This window comes from Mobula hypostoma, chromosome 25 (assembly GCF_963921235.1).
Source record: "Mobula hypostoma chromosome 25, sMobHyp1.1, whole genome shotgun sequence".
In the NCBI taxonomy this organism is placed as follows: domain Eukaryota; kingdom Metazoa; phylum Chordata; class Chondrichthyes; order Myliobatiformes; family Myliobatidae; genus Mobula; species Mobula hypostoma.
Genome location: NC_086121.1, coordinates 26445642 through 26469816, shown reverse-complemented (window position 1 = coordinate 26469816; position 24175 = coordinate 26445642). Strand labels below are relative to the sequence as shown.

At 44.0% G+C, this 24175-nt stretch overlaps 1 protein-coding gene across 4 annotated transcripts in view; it reads left to right on the top strand.

Annotated features, from left to right (window-relative positions):
• LOC134337820 (kazrin-like) overlaps window positions 1–24175 on the top strand; it is a 719044-nt gene that overhangs the window by 652992 nt on the left and 41877 nt on the right. For all 4 annotated transcript variants that reach the window (XM_063033089.1, XM_063033088.1, XM_063033091.1 and 1 more), the window contains 4 exons: window positions 1797–1915; window positions 3367–3598; window positions 12761–12862; window positions 16819–16985. In XM_063033089.1, the coding sequence (XP_062889159.1) occupies window positions 1797–1915; window positions 3367–3598; window positions 12761–12862; window positions 16819–16985 (620 nt within the window). The remainder of the gene's footprint in view (window positions 1–1796; window positions 1916–3366; window positions 3599–12760; window positions 12863–16818; window positions 16986–24175) is intronic.

Sequence of the window (24175 nt, the reverse complement as noted above, 5' to 3'; positions counted from 1 at the left end):
AAGAAAATGGACAGTTGATATTTTGGGTTCAGATCCTTACATAGAAAGAAAAAGGGGAGAAAGTCAATATAAAAAGCTGGAGAGAGGGGCGGAACATGAGCAGGCATATGATAGGTGGATCCAAGTGAGGGAGTGATAGGCATAAGAGAGCGGGAATGATATCAGAGGCTGGGAAGTGATAGAGCAAGTGAAAACGGACTGAAGATGATGGAATCTGATAGGGAAGGACAGTGTAGCAGGGGTCCAGTGGGCAAAGTGACTGGGTGATGGTCAGATGCAGAAGGTGGGGGGAGGGGAAGGACATTGGGTGATGTGGACCAGTTGGATTAGGAGGAAAGTGAATAAAGAAAAGTAGTGGGAAAAGGACAGAGGGGCAGCGGTCACTGCAAGTTGGATACAGCCCAGGCGGAATACGAGGTGTCATTTGGACGTGACCAAGCAGTGGAGGGGCCCATGGACAGATGTGTCAGTGAGGAAGTGTGAGGTGGATTCAAAACAGCTGGTCACTGGGAGATACTGGCTGGCTGGATTAATGGAGCAGAACTGATTTCATTTGTGTGGTCTTCACTGGAAAAGAGTGCGATGGAGAGGAATTAATCTCCCAGTAGTGGGCACATGAACAAGATGGGTCCACTTCTGGTAAGTTCTCGACTGCTGTCCAATGAAAGTACATCAGTGTCATCGTGGACAGAGGAACACTTGGAATCCAGAGCGGTGGAGCCATCTGCTGGAGGGTGCTGGGAACTCCAGTTGCCTGTGACTGCAATGAAGAAGGCAGTTCAAATGAGTTTGTACTCATCCCTCTTCCCCGACCTTCTGGCTCTGGCCTCTGCCTCCTTCCTTTCCAGTCCTGATGATGGGTCTTGGCCCGAAACTTTGACTGTTTATTCCCTAAATGCTGCCTACCTGTGTAGGTCAAACCCTGCACTCATTTTGGTAACATTCTTTATCATTGTTGCTCTTTTGAATAAAGACTCAATATTCTTAGACTTCCACCGCTGGCTTGTTAAGAAGGCCTCACCCAGAGACACGATGGGGAATTGAAATGGGTGGTTGAGAATGCACATTACCATACTAAATGCAATGTGGTGAATTCCACTGTTCCAGCTCTTTCATTTAGATAACTGATTCCCTAATCCAACTGAGTACTTGGGACTAATTAATTAACTGAATGTCCTCTCCACTCCATTTCCACAACACATATTTGGACTGTTGGTTCTATCCGATAGGAAGCCCAAGTCCCTTCTCATTGCCCAAACTTGGCTTCTGTTGTTCACTGCACTTCATGTGCCAGCCAGACTCCAGCCACTACCCATGGATCTGTCCAAATTTCAGTCTGCACCCCACTCCGTAACGCAGTTCATAGCTGATCCAGATCAACAACGGGCATGGCCCAGACTCTAGCAGACCATTACACTCCAGACCAATATCTCTGCTCCAACCCCCTTTCCGTGATCCAGTCCAGACTATTCCAATCCACTGTCCTTAATCCAAGCCACAGCCCATTCCTAATGTCTATACCTGATCTGATCCATACTCCAATCTAGACCATTGCCCTTTGTCTGACCCTGATTCCATCCCAGACCACCGGGTCTGATCCAGACCCCACTCCAAACTGTTGTCTATGTTCCAGTCCAGCCTCCACTCCAGGCCACTGACCTAAGTCTGATCCATATTCCATTCCAGACCACTGTGCTTGACCCAGTCTAGGTTCCACGCCATGACCACAGTCCGAGCTCGAACCACACCGCAGTTCCGTTCACTCTTTTTCTAAAGCTTGCTCCTTTGCATCACAGGTCCTGTTGAGCCTGAATGATGAAGACTTGGAGGTAGGCCTCGGGGTGAACAGCTCGATGCACCGGCGTAAGCTGCGGCTGGCGATTGAGGACTATCGGGAGGCAGAGTATGGAAAGGGGTGAGCAGCATCCCTGAGGTAACAGTGAACCTCGGCCAATCAGAGGCAGTCCACAGCCACCTGACCCCAGGAGCTGGTTGGCCACAAATGTGCCTGTGGAATTTTAGCACAGGCCTTGATCTGGGATCAGAGTAGAAGTAGAACGTGTTAGTCAGTGCCCTCGGTGAGACCCCTTCACCTCACGTGCCAATTCTACTTTGGTTGGCAAGTTGTTGGCACTTGTTCTTACTTTTTTTCAATATTGTGAGAACTTCTAGTCCTCAAAACATGTTAATTCTGCATCCCATCCTCTTAGATAAAGTACAGGAAACTGGTTTGTGGGTAAATGTGATCTTTGGGACCTGATGACCGGGCTGACTGAGTGGTGATATTGGAGACGAGCCTTCCTTGGTTAACCTACTGTACTGGGCCCAAGTGCAGTTGCCCTAGAAGGTTAGATGGAGAGCAATAGACGCAGGGGTATGGAGCTTGAGGACCAGGTGCCTGTTGCAGAAGTCTGGAGCAACAAACAATCTGCTGGAAGAACTCAACTTGTCAACCAGCATCAGAGGGAGGAAAGGGATTGAACCGTCCAGATCATCCCCCTCTGTGGCTGAATGAAGAAAACTCTGCTGTAGAAACCTAACTGGTGGGCCCCAACGGTACATAAACTGAGAGTCCCGTCTGCGCTTTCTGCAAGCACACTATGTTGCTTTGGCTAGTGACAATCTACAGAAGCCCTGCCTTCAGTGTAAGCACACATCTCAGAAGAGATAGGCTCAGGCAGGCTTCTTACTGCACTTACAGGTGACGTGCTGAGCGATGATGACTGCACAGACAGTACATTAACAAAAAAAAAACAGATTACGTGGTCATTACCACAGCGGTGATTGGGAGGAGCTTGCTGAGTGCAAATTGGCTGTTGTGTTTCCTACATTGCACCATGTGCAGCACTGTAGGATGCCCTGAAAGGCATGTATTAAACACAGTTCTTTCTTTCCTTCAGTAAGCAGCCTGAGTCACTCTTAGATATTTTACCCAAAGCAGTTAAGGCTGATCTGTGGCCTAATGTATACCCTTAATAATTTCAGTTCGGAAGAGAAACGGCCCCTTGTTCCTCCGACCTATGACTATCACTGACCTCACCTCCCATCATCACAGTGATTGCACCGGGGTATTTGTGGCACCAAACTCTCACTCCCAGAAATAAATGAAGGACCTACACACAAAACTAGGCATCAGTTGACATCACTGTCCGCACTGCCCATGCAGTGTGAGTCACACAAGTCTCTGATGAGACTTTACCCTTAGCCCCTGAAGGAGGCAGCCGATTGGAAGCATTGATAAAAAATCACGGAGCTCTTTACCCTTTGAAAGCATCCTAACTCTCAGTGTGTGTCAGTAAATGTCAGACGAATTCACCATCGGCAGTAGCTGCTGGTGTTCTGTCTGAGCTGTTATTATCTCCGCAGGTTGTCCAAGGCCTCAGAGCTGGACCATCACTGGGTTGCCAAGGCATGGTTGAACGATGTGGGCCTCCTGCAGTACTCACAGGCTTTCCATAACCACCTTATCGACGGCCGAATGCTGAACTCACTGACAAAGCGAGATCTGGAAAAATACCTGAATGTGTCGAAGAAATTCCATCAGATTAGCATCCTGCTTGGCATTGAGCTGTTTCGACAGTGGGACTTTGACAGAGAGGTGAGAATGGGAACAGCCAAAACCCATTGAATATCCTCATGTGTTCACAGACAGCCACGTTGTACACACTCTCACTAGATACACAACACTCACATACACACATACACAGCAATACACAACACGTTCACACACACAAAGCAACTATATACCCATATACACAAAGTATATTCACACATCCAACACAGTTCTTGCACAACAACACTTCAGCAGTGTGTGCACATACATGTGCACGCATGCCTTCCCCCCCACTGCCACACGCTCAGTCTCACAATATATACACATGCATGTATGCACACGTGAACACTAAGATGCAAGGACACAAGCAAGTGTGCACAATTACATGCAGAGAGGGAGTAACTGGCCAAAGAAACAGTGGTGGGAAAATAAAACCCTTGCGAGATCCTCTGTTCTCGTGTTCTTCTTCTGAGAGGTGATGGCAGCAGATTCAGTAACAAATTTTGAAAACAAATTGGATACCTGGCATAAGCACAGAGATGAATGATTTCTTAATATTTTACGTAATTCTAGACCTGGTTCTTTCAAGGAGCTATCCTAACAGAATGGGGTGAATGGCCTCTCCTGGCATTTCATGGTTCTTGGGGAAAAGCTTTGTCACAAACTCCTTCTCAGAAGGGAATGTGAAAAGTTACAGAGGCAGCAAGTGTAGAATTTTGTGGGAAAATGCAATTCTGGATTGGGTGTTGTGTAATGAACTGGATTTGATTAGGGAGCTTAAGGTAAAGGAACCCTTAAGAGACAGTAATCATAATATAACAGAATTCACCCTGCAGTTTGAAAGGAGAAGCTAAAATCATATATATTGGTTTTGCAGTGGAGTAAAGGCAACAATAGAGGAGCTAGCCAAAGTTAGTTGGAAGGGTAGAACAGCAATGGTTGGAGTTTCTGGGAGCAATTCAGATGGTGCTGGAAATTAACTCAGCAGAGGAGTAATGGGGAACAAAGAAATAAGCATTTTGCATCAGTCTTCACATAGACAGCCGCTACGCAACATCTGTGGTTAACCTCAAACAATGGAGGGCCTCAACTAGCATGGATAGAAGATTGGCTGACTGGCAGGAGGCAAAGAGTGGGAATAAAGGGGCCCTTTTATGTTTGGCTCCCAGTGACTAGTGGTGTACCACAGTGGCTGGTGTGATACCACTTTTTCACGTTATATGTCAATGGTTTGGATGACAGAATTGATGGCTTTGTGGCCACGTTTACAGACAATAGAAAGATAGGTGGAGGGGCAATTAGTGTTGAGGAAGTAGGGAGTCAGCAGGACAGGCAGATTAGGAGAATAGGCAAAAAGAAGTGACAGATGGAATACAGTGTTGAGAAGTGTATGGCCGTGCACTTTGGTAAAAGGAATGAAGGTGTAGACTATTTTCTAAATGGGGAACAAATTCAGAAATCATTGGTGTGAAGAGAGTCCTTGTGCAGGATTCCCTAAAAGTTAACTTGCAGAATGAGTTGGTGTTAAGGAACGCAAATGCAATGTTAGCATTCATTTCAAGAGGACTAGAATATGAAAGCAATGGTGTAATGCTGAGGCTTTATAAGGCATTGGCACTGAGAGTATTGTGAGCAGTTTTGGTCCCTTATCTAAGGAAGAACGTGCTGGCGTTGGAGAGGATCCAGAGGAGGTCCATGAGAATGATCCCAGGAAGGATATAAGGAGTGTTTGGTGACTCAGGGTCTGAACTCACTGGAGTTTAGAAGAATGAGGGAGGATTTCATTGAAACCTATCGAACATTGTAAGGCCGAGATAGATTGGATGTAGACAGGATGTTTTCTATGGTGCCATGGCCTAAAGTAGAAGGATGTCCCTTTGGAACAGAGATGAGGAGGAATATCTTTAGCCAGAGGGTGGTGAATCTGTGGAACTAATTGCCGCAGATGGCTGTGGAGTCATTGGGTTTATTTAAAGTGGGGTTTAAGAAATTCTTAATTAATAAGGGTGACAAGATTACAGGGAGTAGACTGGAGAATGGGGTTGAGAGGGATAATAAATCGGCCATCATGGAACGATGGAGCAGACTTGATGAGCAGAATGGCCTAAATCTGCTCCTATGTCTTATGGTCTTAACTCACCCAGCCGATCCGGTAAATTTACAATCTGATCACTTGATCAATCGAGTTGGAAAGGTTTAATCACAGTCTGTGTTAGTCCCCTCTTCCCTCCAAATCAATTTCTCTACACTTTCTAGCAGAGGAAACTGGGCCTGACAGGCGGTTAGCTGTGTCCCTGGTTTGCCCTGTGCGGACCCCATCTCTGTCTTACTCACTGAATTCAAAGGATACAGTCAGTTTATACCTAAAAGCCTGGACAATGTAAATCCTCCTGTTCATCAATCATGACGGGATAATCCTCCCATGCAGTTTAACTGAGTCCCTGCCGTGCTACCCCCTCAGTCGGCTCTGAACATTGTAATTCTCTGATTGCTGGCACACAGAGCTCACTCTGGGACAAGCGGCTCATTCGAAATGTGTAAGCACATGCTGCGATTAAGTAGGTGAGGCACTGTCATAACAGTTTGTGGGGATTTAGAGATTTAATCGAATTTTAAATTGATGAGGAAGCTGCAGAACTTCCTTGCACTGTTTGATGCAGGTTTTACCGAACTGGCACCTCTAAATCTTTAGGAAGGACCCGGCTTCAATTTGGAGAAGTAATGTTTGCCCTCACAGATAGGGGGTGAGTGATCACAGTTCCTACAGAGGGACAATGAGATGGCCACACTGTAACTGCAGAGAACTAGGTGCGATTTAGACAAACTGTGTAAGCGATGGCAGCTGTAACTCTGTGGGCTGCAGCTTCAGTCTTTGGCCAGATGGTCGTGGGTTAAACCCTTGCTCCAAGATCTCAGGCACATAATCAAAATATTTTGGATGAGATGCTTACCAAAACCCCAGCTTCCCTTTCAGGGTGGAGGTATGAAGAATTGCAGCCCAGGGGAGTTCTGCCAGGTGAACTGAGGCATGTTTATCCCATAGTGAGCACGACTGAAATAGATATTGGTCATTTAATAATTGCTGTTTGTGGGAACCTACTGTGCATTAGTTTTCTGCTTTGCCGCAGTGACTATATTTTGAAGGTACTTCCTTGATTGTATTTGGGATGTCCTGAAGGTTCTGATTGTGTGCTGTTTCCTTTGACGAAGAGCAAGAGCGACGGAGGAAGAAGGGAAAGAGGGAGAGGGAGAGAAAAAAAAAGAGAACATGTTTGAAGTACCCAGGTGGCTCGGAAAACAGTCTCAGGTTCTGGGGCACCCCTGTGGTGGTTGTAGGAAATGATTCTGGGACTGCAGGAAGTGGTTCTGACGGCTCTGGACTCCTTTCTGCTGGACTTGTTTGTATCCCTAATAGTGCATAGCAAGCTGCTCGATCTGCTGGTCTATCCCAGGCTACCATACAAAGCTTTGAGCCAAAGCTTTCATTCTGACCATGCCTAGATGGCTGGCATGTAGCTCCTCCAGCACTTTAGATCTCAACTTGGACAGTGAACAGCTCTCAATTCCCTCGAAAGGCAACCTCCATCGAGGGTCATCCCCTCGCTGGTAAAAACTGGGGAACTGGAATTTACGCTGCACATTGCAGCCATTTTAGGTTGCCATGTATAGTTATAGTCATACTTTATTGATCCCGGGGGAAATTGACCTGAGGTAGTCAGGTTTCCCTTTGGATCATCTCTGCCACTTTTGATTAGGGGGAACATGACAAGAGGAGCGTCCTTTTTTGTAAAATTTTCAGGCATTTCCTTTTCCGAGGGTGTACAGCACATTCCATCAGTATTTCCATGATTATTTTCTTCTTGAATTTGATCTTCTAATTGTATTTGGGAAACAGAGCCCATCTCTACATTCATGCTGCTGCTGTTAGTGGAATACCCTTCTGTGGATTGAAACGGGTCACCAGTGGTTGATGATCAGGAATGACGGTTACTCTCTTCAACATACAAAACATTTTAGACCCCAGATCAGACTCCCAGTCAATCTGTGCGTAATTTTTCTCTGAAGCAGTAAAGAAGTGTGAGGCGAAGGCTATGAGGCGATTACTTCCATCACTCATAACACGTGACATGACTGCACCTATACCATAAGGTGAGGCATCACAGGTAAGCTTCACTGGACAATGTGGATTGTATTATGTGAGTACAGTGTCTGACGTCACCATTTCCTCTGTGTGAAGGCCATTTCACACTGTTTGGTCCATTGCCATTACACCTGATCTATAGTACTAAGTTCAAAGGATGGAGCACAGTAGCCAGGTTTGGCAAGAACCTGTTATAGTAATTGACAAATCCAAAAAGGACCTCATCCACCACTGCTTGAATTTTCTCAGCACACTTGCATAATGCTTGTCTGTCAATGGTGTAACCACAGTAAGTGATGCTTAGTTTAAAGAACTCACACTTGTTGTGTTTTGCTCTGGGCCCATAACCTTCAAATCTTTTCAACACTGTCTTGAGATTTTGGAGATGTTCTTTGTCATCCTTACCAGTAACAATTATGTCATCCAGGTAACACTGAGTGCCTGGGCAGGCTTGCAGTACCTGGTCCAATGCTTTTTGCCACAGTGCAGTTGCAGTTGGTACTCCTAAAATAAACCTATCATAACAATAAAGCACTTTGCGAGTGTTTATGATGAGAATTACTTTGGATTCTTCTTCCATTTCCTTCTGAATTCCTTCATTCTCCATCCAATTTAGCTCACTGGCTACTTTATCATGGATGGTATAAGGAACAGAAGGGGCTTTAGGTGTGGCAATTTCATTTACCTTTGATGCGTTTGAGTTTTCCACTGCCATCCTTGAACACTGCTGTGGCATCATCCAGAATCTTTCTTAATTCGCTTTCAGTTGACTCTTTTGCAGGGGACGTGGCATGCAACTGGTGGATGGGTCTCCATTCAAGTTGTAGTTGTCTCAATCAATCATGTGCCTACAATGCTGGCCCTGCTGTTTTTACCACGTGCAAGCTCAATGTGGTTTGTTAGTTGCGTTTCTTTTCGCCAGTATTATCTCTCAGTTGGATATCTGCAGGCTTCAGTTCTGCATCTTTGACATGCTGTTCAGACTCATTTTGGGGAGTGACTGAAACGGCCAAGCCAGTGTTCAAGCCATATTGCTTGTCTATTGTTAGCTTTCACGTTGTAAATCTCATGGCTACTCAGTCTTGTGTCACTCTCAACGTTATCAGACTTTTCATCAACAGCATGCAGATTAGTGCTCTTTTTGAAACTGCAACTTGACTTTTTATCTTTTTCCTCTTCCCTGTGCAGTCCATTTATTTTTGTCTGCCTGACATGCTCTTTGTACGTGTTCTACTTTGTTGTATTTTTTGCAAGTTTCACCTTTAAATCTGCATTGGTCTGGTGTATGTGAACCGCACCACAATGGTAACACAATTTGTTTGGCCAGGCAGGTTGCTGTGTAGACGATGCAATTTTGTTCTCACTCACTTTCATTCCTGACTGCAACTCAATTGCACCTCTGGCTGCTGTTTCCATTACAGCGATTTCAACTGTTCTTTGAAATGTGAGTTATGCTTTAGTTAGCCAATGCTGAATGCTTTCTTGCCAATTCCACAAACCAGCCAATCTCTCAATGCATCATTAACCCCATCACTGAAATGATAATGCTCAGACAATTTCTTCAATTCAGCCACATACACTGAAATGGACGCCCTTTCCTTTTGATTCTATTTATGAAACCTGAAGCATTCTGCAATCAACAATAATTTCGGTTCTAAATGTTCCTGCATTATTTTCACCATATCAGCAAAACTCATTTCAGCTAGTTTGGTTGGAGCAGTTAAACTTCTAAGCAAACTGTAAACTTTTCCACCTATTACACTCACCAAAACTGGCATTTGTTTCTCATCGGCTATTTAATTTCCTTCAAAATACTTCTCAGTTCGTTCAGTATATGTCAGCCAGTTATCTTTTGTGGAATCGAACGTGTCTATCTTTTTGATGTAGCAGCCATTTCTGCTTTTATTTTTATGATTATTATCGTCCAGTACTTACTGTTTACGAGCCCATGAATTTTGTCCGTTTTTTTACTTGAACACCTTGCTGCACTGCAACAGATAAGTAAGCATCTCGGGTTAGTTTTAAAACTACCTCATCGCCACTGTTATGTTTTGTAACTCCAAAACATAAAACTAATTGAACGAAAAATGCGGGGACCTGAGGATAATGTGTATGCTTCACTTTTACTTTAGTGAGGCAGGCACATATGGTGTGGTGACATAATCTTATGCCATTCATGTACTTGGTCATATAATCTGTAATGAATTATGTAAACAAGAATGAATGCTTAATCAAACAATATATTTACAATTTTACTCAAATATTACCGAAATATTAAATACACAAAACTTTCCACCAGCAAACCTCACTAGTTCTGACCCCCTTCTCAATTATTTTGCAAATTTATCCTCACTAATTTATCCAGTTCCTTCTTGAAGGATATGGTGGAACCTGCCTTCACCACATCTGTGGACAGCAAATTCCAGATTTACCCTCTGGGTATAAGAAGCTTTCCCTCCTGTCACTCTTAATCCTCTTCTTTCCTTTTTATACCTCTGGTTCTCAACCTCTTACATGTGAGAGAGAGATGAACTGGAGAGATGGAGATCAGTTGTGTACAAGGAGAGGAAATGGAGATGGGAGCTGCATGGTGTAGATGGAGATAAAGAGATACTTGTCAAAAGTGAATGTCCATTGTTGACAGAGTAATTGAATGAATGAATGTGTGGGAAATGTATTAACAGTAATAACAATAATGGGGTTTGATCTGAACAGAGGAATGTGTAGATTTGACCTGAGTCAAGGAAAAAATTCAAAGGGTTCTACCTCTGAATAAAGAAACTGGAATCATAATACACCCTATCCTCGTTATATGCGAGGGATACATTCCTCGAAGTTGACGCATAATGTGAAGTCGCATAATGTGAATAATTATTTAAATGGAGAAAATAGGAATGCGTTCCAGAGGGCTTCCTAAATATGTTTTATCTGTAATATATTCACATTTTATACCAATACGACACAAAAGCTGTACTACAAGACAACATTTATATTATATTTAATCAATTTAAGGTAATATTCAATGTAATAAATCACAGAAAGTTAACATCCTCTGGAGTACAGTACTCACCAACAGTGGCAGGTGTGTTCGCTCCGGGAGATGAGTGGTTGTTGTGTGTCGGGCAGCTTTACACGGATGAGGTGGATGGTTGTGGTCGTCAGGATAATATTAAGCACAGCAAGGGGTGAAGGAAGACTCACAGAACTCTTAGAACTGCTGGCAGCAGAAGATTACAGCGATTTGCATAAAATGGTGAGGGTTGTTTGCTTGGCAGCATTTTGTTTTAAATTTGCTTGTAGGGAAGAAGGGTTGACGGCAGGGAACGACTGAAATGCTGACTCCGTTCTAAACTTGGGTCCATGTCCATCACCATTTGTGCCATGTGTTCCGACTTCCACCATTCCCTCACCGTTGGTAAACTCCCGGGATTTTCAAAATCGTCTGTTGCTTGCAGCATCTGAGAGATAGTTCGCCGTAAAAAAAATGCACGCCTTGAATGTGGATTACACCTTGGTCGAGTGGTTGAATCAGCGATGTTGTGTTAAGCGGCAGGAAACGCACTGTAATGATAGGATAAATGCTGTCCAGATGTTTAGGTTGGGCTGGCGCATTGTTAAGCAACAAAAGAACTTTAAAGACAAGATCCTGTTCCTGGCAGTCGCGTCCCAGAGCTGTGTTACCTTCAGCTGCTACCGCGCTGTTTATAATTTCCAACTTTTTTTTCAAGTGTTAAAGCGGTTCTCTGCCGCTCAGCTGACAGCCCAAGACATGACATCGGACGCTTAGGAGGCATAATTAAATATTTCAAACGCAAAATCACTGCACCATAGGTAAAACCAAGAAAAGTTTAAGATTGCGCATCCACACCTTGCCAAAACCAATGCGAGAGTGGGGGGAGAGAGATTGTGAGGTGCGCGCACTTGACTTGTATTGGTGGGAAAGCGGTGCTTCTCGTCCCAACAGTGAGACTGTGAGGCATGCGCACGTGACTTGTATTGGCGGGAAGGCAGTGCTCCTCGCATAACTCTGAATTGTGGACGCATGTAACGAGACGTTGGTAGAAATAGGTTCCTCGCATAACTGTGATTCCGCATAGTCTGAAGACGCAAATAACGAGGAGGATAGGAGGAAATAAAAGGGCAACTTTCTAAGGCCGTATAATTGTTCAGAGACACTGTAGTTTGCAGCAACACACTTCTCAAAGCATCAAAGTTTTTTCTCCATACCATAGATGACTTTCTGCTGGTTCCTTGCATTATTTATGATTCAAGATTGAAGATTGTTTAATATAAAAATATACAGTAAATGCATAAGATAGCTTATATACGTGGATTGATTATATGTCCATAACATGATGCTAGGTTGTGCATAAGGTGACTGACAGGAAATAATAAAGTAGTGGTGGAGTTAGTAGTTGGAGGTGTTGATATTAAAAGTGAGAATTGTTGTAGATATAGGAATGAGGACAGTTCCTCACCAGTTTTTATATACCCTGTTGACTGGAGAATGACTCAAGGGTCCAGACACAATAATGCCTCTGTGCCCAAATTCAGCAGTATCAAGTGCCGAGAGATCATCCTGGAATCCTACCTGAGGACCAAGCAAATCAGCATTCCGCTCCACCATAGTCTTTGTTCCTTTGGTAATCCCACCCTCCGAATCTGATGGATCTGTGCTTCTTCAGGTTAAGTGGATAGGAGCACAAACAGGCCATTCAGCCTCAAGCCTGTCCCATCATTCGGTCGGATTCTGGTTGATTCTTACTTCTTTGCCTTGGTTACAGATCCCTTCTATCCAAGTCTAATGTCAGTTAGTCAATCATAGGCCTACAGTGAACTCCAGCCTCAGCTTCTTGGAGGGAGAGTTTTAATTCCCGATGCCTTTTGTGTGAAGTACTGAGGTTATGCTCCCCTATTTGAAGAAAAGAGGGTTATGCTGTACTGATTTTTTTGATCACCTTAAACGTTCCCATTAGATTGCATCATGTTGGCGGCATGTACTGTACTAGGGCTGTGGGAATGACTAGTACTCAGCTGAAGGCTGATGGTGACCCGCTCTCTTACAGATTCTACATGAAAGAAGAGCCTGGTGTGAAAATCACAATGTCGACCCTTTGGTCTGGACCAACCAGCGAGTCATAAAATGGGTGCGAGAGATTGACCTCAAGGTAGGTGATCTGACTCATTCCACCTCCCTAGGGGACAGAGCTAGATAGAGTAGTGACCCATGTTAGGAACAGGATTTCTTTTAATTTCAAAAAGAGACTTTAATCATAATTAAAATATATATACAAAAGAAGGAAGTGCAAAAAAAACCCTTAAATTTGTGGTCTATACATTCAGTAGTGTAAACTTCAAAGAGAGAGAATAAAAAACACAAGCAAACATTGCACCATTGCCACTTACGTGGTTCCCCAAAGTGATACATTTTGATTGTTTCCAATCCAACTCAGCCCCTCCATGTGCGGAGGCAGAAAGAGCCTATACTGTGTTACTTTCCCCCCATAGAGGCTTAATGTTGGCTGCTCTGAGTTTCAGTGCATCGCTGAGCACGTGCTCCTGGGGCCTGGGCAGAGCCAGTTTGCAGCATCCCCTGTTAGAAGATGCTCTTGTAACAGGTGCACTTGGCATCCTCTTTCTGATCTTTGTAGCTCTGTCACCAGAAGGAGAGCACTCCTCACTTGGAGCACTGTGAGCAATTTTGCACGCCTTATCTAAGAAAGGATGTACTGACGTTGGAGAGGGTTCAAAGGAGGCTCACGAAAGTTATTCCAGGATTGAAAGGCTTATCATTTGAAGAGCGTTTGATGGCTCTGGGCCTCTACACACTGGAATTCAGAAGAATGAGGGGTGAATTCATTGAAAACTATCGAATGTTGAAAGGCCTTGATAGAGTGGATGTGGAGGGGATGTTTCCTATGGTGGGAGAGTCTAAGACCAGAGGACACAGCCTCAGAATAGAGGGGCATCCTTTTAGAATGGAGATGAGGAGGAATTTCTGTAGCCAGATAGTGGTGAGTCTGTGGAATTCATTGCCACAGATTGCTGTGGCGGCCAAGTCATTGGGTAAATTTAAAGCAGAGGTTGATAGATTCTTGATTAGTCCACAGAAGGAATACGGGGGGGGGGGAAGGCAGGAGATTGGAGCCAACAGGGAAATGGATCAGCCGTGATGAGATAGTGGAGAAGACTCAGTGGGCTAAATGGCCTAATTCTGCTGCTATATCTTCTGGTCTTATGGTCAGGATGAAGGTTGAAGGGTGATTTACATCTCACTACCAGCCCATTGGTTCTCAATGTCACAAAACTTGTGAAACCAAAATGGAGTAGTTGCCTATTCCATCCTCCTCCCCCTGCCATGAGATTTGTTATCATTTTCAGGTGGATTTAGGAGTGAAGCCAGACAAAAGCAGACAAGGGATTCTCATACAACTCTACAAAGGGGTCAGTTAACATGCATTCGACCTCGTTGCCATTTTTGTCTCTGTCTGGTCAATCAGAGCTCCCTCCCTCCCAAAAGACATTGCAGATCACTTCGCAAAAGTGCCTGAGGTCAGGCATCATCACATAGCTCCGCCGGAATCAGGGATGAGACACTTACTGCTTGTCTTCAGCTTGTGCCCACATCAAGGAGTCAGGCCGATAACCTTGGATGGATGTAGAGTCAGAACCATCAGGTTTATTACCACTGGCAAGTTTTGTGAAATTTGTTAACCTAGCAGCAGCAGTTCAATGCAGTGCATAATATAGAAGGAAAATAAATAAATTTCAGTATATGTATATTGAATAGATTAAAAATTGTGCAAAAACTGAAATAAAATATATTAAAAAGTGAGGTAGTGTTCACAGGTTCAATGTCCATTTAGAATCGGATGGCAGAGGGGAAGAAGCTGTTCCTGAATCGCTGAGTGTATGCCTTCAGGCTTCCGTATTTCTAAATGTTTCAGTTAGAATAGACTCTGCAGCTCCTTCACTGCTGCCAATGGTATCGAACAGCCCATTCCACACCCTGTACCTCAGCCTTCAGCCTGTGGCGGATACAGAGATGACTTGCATTTATGTAGTGGCCCATTTTATCCCCGGCACCCTCCAAGGTACCCACAATCAGGAATCATTGCAGCTTTGTAAATAGATATGACAATTAATTGGCACCTTGGAAATTCCCGCAAACAACAATAGACTAAACATTCTGCAGATCCTGTCTCAGTCCCGGCTTCCCCTGTCCCCAACACAAAGTGTTGGAGTTGATGGGGACTGTATACGGTGTCAACATATACCAGCATTCAATACTTCCTCTTGCACACACAACCAAATATGCTCCACTAGGAATAGTCATTTGGAACTGATGGAATGATGCAAGATGTAATTCGCCTCTTTTCTAAACCCACCCACCTTTTTTCACCAGATCTATCCTTCCCAAACATGGCTTCAGTTAGACTCGGTTAAATTACATGCTTGAGAAGTGCCTTGGGAGCTTTATTTTACCAACTGTCTGACATTGTTGAAAGTCATTCTTCAGATCTTGGGTCCAATCCTTCCTCAGAATTAAAGGCAGATTTCTTCTCCTTCGGCTTTCAACATCTTATTTTGTCCAACAAGCAATCTGCTGGAGAAACTCATTGGGTCAAGCAACAGGAGCACAGAGGCTACAAGTGCTGGAATCTGATGAAAGTGGATGGTAACCATGGATACCATTGAGGGCGAGGTGAAGGGCAGAAGAAATCAGATTGGGGAGAGGGGAGAGGGGATCTGGTGGGTAAAATGTGTGCATAGTCAGTGCAAATTTGCCCTTTCTTCCACTGGGTGCTGACGGACCAACCCTGGGTTTTTGACAGTTTGTGTTAATGTCTCCCATTTGTGGATTTCCTTTGAAATTAAACAATTCTGATGGGGTTAGGTGACAGTGAAATCAGGAACATGAGAGGTCAACCTACAATTTTAAAGATCAACTGATACAGGCAGTTCAGTGCCAATTACGGAATGTTAATTTTGCTTCTGATTGCATTTACCAACAGATGGATTTATGGATTAGAAACGCAGGGAGAACAACGTTCCAGCTGCTGTGCCGGGTTATGATGCTCTTGCAATTTTAATTTGCACCATTGGTAGTTAATGCAAGCAACATTGTCACTGATGTGTTTCTAATCTGATAATTCAGTGAAATCACACCTGTCTCTGAACTAACAGGTGCAAAGAATCCAGACCCTGCCGCCTCCCATCTTCCAGACCCTCATCAGAAGCTGTGTGAGCAGGAGAGGTAGAGAGCTGGAATTAGGCAGCGTTTTACCATTGCCTCTGGCCCACCCCCATTTGTGTTGTCAGGGTGGTCCGCCGTACTGGGGGCCGACACTCCAAACTTCTTCCTTCTCTCTTGCAACTGATGGGTCCCATTTGCTGGCTCTCTCTCTGAAGTCAAAATTACCTGTGTACGTGTACTGTGTAATGGGGTGGGCTGGTGATGAGGGACGTCAGATCCCGGCAGAAGTTCATATCACTGGATGCGAACTCAACCCCACTCGGGTGAGAGTGAACCTCCCCTCGGCTCAGAACGAGCTCTGATGTCACTTGCTTCCAGTGATGCTGTTGTAGGTCATTGTAGAGGATGGGTGGGGGGGGGGGAGGGGAGGACTTTCCTGCCTCCATCTTCTTGCTCTGCCTTCTCATCTTTTTTTTTCCCAGTCCAGCTGAAGAGTCCCAGCCCATAACATCGACCGTTTATTCATTTCCATAGATGCCACCCGATCTGCTGAGTTCCTCCAGCGCTTTGTGTGTCTTGCCATGGATTTCCGGCATCTGCAGGTTTTCTCCTGTGTGTGATGGAAGAACTCAGTAGGTTGAGCAGTATTCATGGGGTGGGAGGAAAATTTCAGGGTGAATTCCTGCTTCAGGACAGATTCCGGCACCTGCAGTCTCTTGTGTCTCCAATCTTCATGAATGTATTGATTTCTCAAAAAATCTGGACACTAATGGGCACCAAGATAAGATAAGCCAATATCACAACTGTTGTCCATTTAAACTTAACTGTCTTTATGTTTTCCTTTCACTTTAAATGTACTTTGCTCTTAATTGTCACTGGAGACCATTCAGACTACTTCAACAAGACCTTGCTGTCTGTGCTCCTCAGGAATATGCAGACAACCTTCTCAACAGTGGTGTCCATGGTGCAGTCCTCATCCTCGAACCCACCTTTAACTCAGAAACCATGGCAACGGCGCTAGGAATCCCCAGCAACAAGCACATTATCAGGCGACATCTCTTTGAAGAGCTGAACTTAATTGTCAACCCTGCCAGGTAGGCCTCAGTACCGTTGAGGTGCCAAAGGAGTCCGTTGGGGTAACAGCAGGAATAAATCAAATATTATTCAGCCTTACTGTGGTGGTGAAGTCTAAAATGCAGTTCAACAGAACTAGCAGATGGAATATTCTATAACAATACAAGCACTGGATCACGAATCTGATGATTCCTTTTTTCCTTTCAGTTGTCTGCCACCAATACACCTGCCTTTTGTTATGATTATTTTCCATAATCTACTCATCAATTATCAGTTATACCTTTCCCTCAGGTTTCACTGCATGAGAATGTTTTTACAGATTTAATGCAGTATTAGTTCTAATCCCGCTCTCCTTACTTGCCTTCAAGATCAGATCTACTAACTCACAAAAAGAACTAAAAATCGCCACATTTTCCAAATTTAGACTATCTGCCTGCTTTTCCCAGAAGCCTCATTACAGTTCATATGATGAATGAGGGAGAAGTTAACACAGGTACCTTCAGTCCTGTAGTTGGATTTATGTGCATCCCAGAGTATTCAGGTGAACATCTCCCCTACTGACAGCCCTGTGTCTGAGAGCCTAGATAACCTGTCTTTCAGTTGGTGCAAGTTGGCAGCCTATTCAGGGAGCTCAGTGGTGGACAGATGAGGGATTTGGAAAGAATCACACCTATGTAGGAAGAAACTGTCTCATGAAGTTAAGGTTGAAAAATAGTTTCTTGTCAAAATAGACGAACCTTTACCCTGTACTTAACCTGTGGCTTATCAATGCTTGATACCGAACAGGGAGGGTATTCATCATCGGGGAGGATAAGATCTCAAGGGTTTTGGTCTCAAGGGAATACGATTATAGAAACATAGAAAACCTACAGGACAAAACAGGCCCTTCGGCCCACAAAGCTGTGCCGAATATGTCCTTACCTTAGAAATTACTTAGGGTTACCCATAGCCCTCTATTTTTCTGAGCTCCATGTACCTATCCGGGAGTCTCTTAAAAGACCCTATCGTATCCACCTCCACCACCGTCGCTGGAAGCCCATTCCACACACTCACCACTTTCTCCGTAAAAGACTTACCCCTGACATCTCCTCTGTACCTACTTCCAAGCACCTTAAAACTGTGCCCTCTTGTGCTAGCCATTTCAGCCCTGGGAAAAAGCCTCTGACTATCAATACGATCAATGCCTCTCATCATTTTATACACCTCTATCAGGTCATCTCTCATCCTCCATCACTCCAAGGAGAAAAGGCCGAGTTCACTCAACCTAATCTCATAAGGCATGCTCCCCAATCCAGGCAACATCCTTGTAAATGTCCTCTGCACTCTTCCTATGGTTTCCACATCCCTCCTGTAGTGAGGCGACCAGAACTGAGCACAGTAATCCAAATGGGGTCTGACCAGGGTCCTATATAGCTGTAACATTACCTCTTGGCTCCTAATCTCAATCCCATGATTGATGAAGGCCAATGCACCATATGTCTTCTTAACCACAGTCAACCTGCGTAGCAGCTTTGAGCGTCCTATGGATTCAGACCCCAAGATCCCTCTGATCCTCCACACTGCCAAGAGTCTTACCATTAATACTATATTCTGCCATCATATTTGGCCTACCAAAATGAACCACTTCACACTTACCTGGGTTGAACTCCACCTGCCACTTCTCAGCCCAGTTTTGCATCCTATCAATGTCCCGCTGTAACCTCTGACACACTATCCACAATAGCCCCAACATTTGTGTCATCAGCAAATTTACTAACCCATCCCTCCACTTTCTCATCCAGGTCATTTATAAAAATCACGAAGAGTAAGGGTCCCAGAATGGATCCCTGAGGCACACCACTGGTCACCGACCTCCATGCAGAATGTGACCCGTCTACAACCACTCTTTGCCTTCTGTGGGCAAGCCAGTTCTGGATCCACAGAGCAATGTCTCTTTGGATCCCATGCCTCCTTACTTTCTCAATAAGCCTTGCATGGGGTACCTTGTCAAATGCCTTGCTGAAATCCATATACACTACATCTACTGCTCTACCTTCATCAATGTGCTTAGTCACATCCTCAAAAAATTCAGTTAGGCTCTTAAAACTCGACCTGCCTTTGACAAACCCATGCTGACCTATTCCTAAACATATTATGCCTCTCCAAATGTTCATAAATCCTGCCTCTCAGGATCTTCTACATCAACTTACCAATCACCGAAGTAAGACTCACTGGTCTGTAATTTCCTGGGCTAACTCTATTATAATATATATCTAGCAGATTCTCACTAAGCCCACCAATAACTTACCTCGCCAAACCTTCCAGTGCGATAACCTACTATCCCTCCTCCCTGCCACCCACATGATCCAACCCCTACCCCTTATAGCTCCACCGCATCCCCAAACTTCCGCACCCCTACGCCATAATGTGATATGCCAAGCCAATAACCCACTGCCCCAGTGCAGAGTTCTACCTGCTAATAATCCATCTCTTACATTTCCCAACCGTCCAGCTTCATAATGAGAACACAGTGACAAATCCTACAAGGTCAAAATGCATGGCTTCTGCCCTGTTCACCTTGTAACCACCTACTCAGGCTCCCACGACTCGCATTCTCACTCCCCAACCTCCCAATCCCCATGTACCTCACCCCTACACCACCCCTCCCACCCACATAACCCATCCCCATTACTCCTACCTGTCCGTGACTTCATGATGTTCCAAGAGCATTCTCATTATGAAATACTGCACACCAGTTCGAAAGGAGGCAGACTCTCTGTCACTCGACTGGATAACATTTAGTCACATATTTCCCCTCTCCCATTGCCCATACTCTTACAAGCAAAAGAAGAAACTGCTTGAAGGAAATGATAAAAAAAAATACACTCTTTAATGCCCCGTGACATTTCCTACCCACTGTTCCACACATCAGACACATCCCAGGGGAGTGCTGGGAGCTGGGCATCATGTTGCACAAAATAGGTTAGAAGTCAGTGGTTTATTAATTGGAGTGTATTCACTGTTCCCTCTAAGCTGTGCAGGTGCATGGGGGCACAGTAACTAAAATGTTCCCATGCACATAGTTTTTATAGCGCAGCTGGAATTTTCTTTTATATAATATTAATATAATTGTTTAAATATGCTAATATAATTTTTAATCTTTGTTGATATAATTGTGAAATTCTCTGTAATTAATTATGTGTTAAGGAATATAATACTTAAATTTTCTAAATGATAAACATGCTACAACCTTTACTTTGAAACATTCGGGAACTTCAATGTATTTACATTGTCAGTGTTTCAAATTACAACACTGTTACAAATTGTAACAATAAACACAGAATGGAAGTCAGTAGCTCATTGTTAATAGACCACCAGCCTGTTGAATGCCGACACCATCTAGTCAAAATATTTACTTTTTCCATTGTGCCTGTCAGATGTTTTGACTGCCTGACATCATTTACATGGGTTGTGAGTTGTGGTTTGTTGTATGACTGCCAAAAAATACTCAGCTACTATTACAAACGACGACAAAAGTGTTGCCTTAAAATATCACAGCAGTACTGAGATTTCAAATTTGTCATTTCTGAGAAAGTTAAGATCGGTTCAATTAAGACGTTCACTCATATGTTGAACTAAGTGCTTAGCAATGAAGAATTTGAAGAAATGTCAATTCTTGTTGACATTGTTAGAACATTTCAAGCTTCGAGTGCTGACTGAAAACTTGGATTCAGTCTTATGTATTCAATCAAATGTAAACCCAGAAACAGACCAAAAGTGGAACATTTGGATGATCTAATGAGGATTAAGGCATATCGTTCATCTAGATATGGAATTAATCTGGGCGGTGTTTGTAGGCAATAGGTTTGTAATAAAGACAGATGGAAAAAAAAAGCTTAAGAAATGCGAAACATTTCCTTTGTTGTACTGTATTTCATTACGTTGTTGTTGAGTGCCATTTGGTCATTAACAACTCATGGTGACCCTATGGATAGTGTAGCTGTCCATAGTGTTCTCGTGGGAAGATACGGAAGTAGATTGCCGGGCCTTTCTTCCGCGCAGATACTGCTGCTGCCCAGATTGGGACTCGGCTGGATTCGAACCTTGGACCATCTGTCTCAAAGTCCAGTGCTGATGCCATTACACCACCAGCCAGCCCATATTTCATTATACCCTTCAATTAGTAAATAAAATCAAAAGTATGTGATTTTTCAATTTTCGTTCTAAATTTTCATAGTATGCGTGTTACAAAAATAAAACATTTAATAGTTGGTCTGTGCAGCTGTAAAGAAAAATTAGAGGGAACATTGGGTGTATTATACTGTGCAATATGTGTTGAGGTATTCTGTTGTTCAGTTATTTAAGCATTTTAACACTGTGAGGCCACAGGTGTGAACCCACAGCTTAACCAGGGGAAATGGTTGGTGGAGAGAGATCACAAATTGACAGGTGGTTGCAACTTTCCAAGCTATAAAAGACCCACAGAGGTACCTGGCTTGCCTTCTGTCAGGTGCATATCTTTGAGATAGGACAGGCTATCACATCCATGCAAGCCGCCAGGTTGTTGTGCTAAATAAATAGTTCACTCATTGCTTCGTGCAGAACAACCCGAACCCACAACATGTGACTGAAGTCTACAGCATGTGACTGATTCCAGGTCCTCTGAAAGAGAGCAGTGAGACTCTCGGCTGTAAAAGAATTGGTGCAGACAAGAACACACTGCAGGTATTGCAGTATCTCATACCCCACAAGCAAATGAGAGTAAAATAATTAGGGTGTTGCATAAAGACATAATGGCAGAAATTAGGAGAAGAGCAGCAGACACAGGCAGAATCCTAACTCTTTCATATTCCCCACCAAGCAGCACGCCACCCTGAGCTGGAAATACACCACCAGCATTAGGCATCACCCACTCTAGTTCCTGGAATTGCCAACCAGCAACACCATGGGTTTATCTTCACCAGAAGGACCGTGGTAGCTCAAAGCCACCACCTTTTCAGGGACAAAATGGACGAGCAATATATACTGACCAGACTAGCGGCATCCAGATGCCAAGAATTGAATAAGTAAGAAGGGGCCCCAGTCACAAGAGATTCTACAGATGTTGGAGATCTGGATCAAAAACACACACACACAATGCTAGAGGAACTCAGCACTTCAGCTGGTGGGTAAAGGCTTTCCCAAGAAGTGATTGTATTGTTAGCATGGCAGCATAGATTTTAGCTCAGGAAATCCTCCCTAGGTGGGGAACTCCGACCTAGTTGGATTCAGACCCTATCTCGGCCCGAACCATCGACTGTTCATTTCCCTTCATGACCTGCTGAGTTCCTCTAGGATTTTGTGTGCGTCAAAAGAACCCAGTACCAGGACTGTTTTTCCCTCTAGTGCACTGGAATTCATGCCAATCATGCCTTTGTTACCCCTAGACTCTGCTGTTCCCATCATCTCCCACCTTGCACTCTTCACAGCTTTGCGTTATCTCATTTACCCTGCCAGCTGTGTCCCAAAATATTCCAGGTTCCATTTGCTTATCACCCTTCTGGACATTAACCTCCACTCACTCCCAGTCCAGCAAAATGTTGCTTCTAAAACTCTCCTCCTCCTGTTAAATCCCATCAGGCTGTCACCATGTATAACCTCCAGCACCTCCTCAGCCCAAACTCACTCCTCTGGGGATGGCCTCTGATAAGCTCCAATCTGGTTTGCTCCTCCATTGGCCAGCCATGTCTTCAGTTGCCTAGAGATCAAGCTCTTGAATTCCCTCCCTAAAAAATCTCTCCGTTCCCTACAGCTCATTCCTCACTGAAGATCATCTTGAAACCTACCCCTTCAGCCACGCTGTTGATGTTCAGTCCTTCTCTCTCCTTTCATGGCTTCTTGTCAGACTTCATTTGAATCATCAAGGCATGGGAAGTTACGGACCAGGTGCGGGTAAATGGGATTAGTATACAGGGGTCGAAATGGTCATGGTGAGCTGAAAGGTTTGTTTCTTCTGCTATAGGACTCTTTGATGCTCTGCACGCCTTCACTGTGTTAAAGGTGTTACACAATTACAAATTCTTATTGGATGTTGCAGTGTTATAACTTCAAGCATTCACAGATTAAATAAAGCACAGGTTAAAAGTCCAGGATTGAATTCCCATTCTGCAGAGCCAAATGTACTTTGCAGTAGTAACTCTGCTTCTGAAATCCAGATTCACTGAAGTCAATGGAACCAAGTTTCAGAAGTGGAGTAGAAAGTGTGATTACTATTATGTAGGACATCAGCACTGCAGAACTGGAAGGCAATACTCAGCAGTTTTCTTTTCTGCACTGACCCCATCCTGCCCATGTACATCACCAAAGTAACTGTCAGTTCAATGCTAATTAGTGCTAAATTGTGGACCTTTTTGTGCTTTGAGATGCAGCCTGTTTGGAAATAGATCAGGGCTGGGAAAAGTGTCCTAATTCTGTCATGTGCCTGGCAATTAATGGCAGATTAGTAACAATTCAGTCCTCACACTTTACTGGAGAATTTGTTAACTTGTGGCGCTGTTGAACCTTAACAGACACAACTCTTAGCACCTCGACTGCCTTTTGGGGGATTTTGTTTTAACTTCTTGTTGTAACGGTACAATAGGCCCAGTGGAGAATTATGCAATAGACTACTTTCATAGAGTGATCACCACCCACAATTGAGATCGATGAAGGTGTTCTGCCTCATTCTTTCACCCAGAGAAATGCAACCAGTATCGTAAATAGTTCTTTGATCTACTGTCCCTTTACTTACAAATAACATATCTATATAAAGGCAAAGACTTTGATCTAACATTCCTTTCTCTATAAATGATATTATCTATATAAAGCCATTGGTCAGACTGCACTGGAGTACTGTGAGCAGTTTTCTGGACTTCCTCTAAGAAAAATTGTGCTGGCATTGGGTCCAGTGGAGGTTCACAAGAGTGAAAGGGAGACTAAGTCATCGGATATATTTCAAGCAGAGTTTGACGGATTCTTGATTAGTAAGGGTGGCAATGGTTACTGCGAGAAGGCAGAAGAATGGGAGTCTGCTCTGCCATTCTATCAGAATCTGCTCTTGTAGAATAGCAGAGCAGACTTGAATGAGCCAAATGACCTAATTCTACTCCTTTGTCTTATGGTCTTATAAAAATACTCTAAATGTTATAAAATGTTCCTGGCGCAAAATGTGGTCTTCTGTCTCTCACCTGGATAACAAAGGGCTTCCACTTAT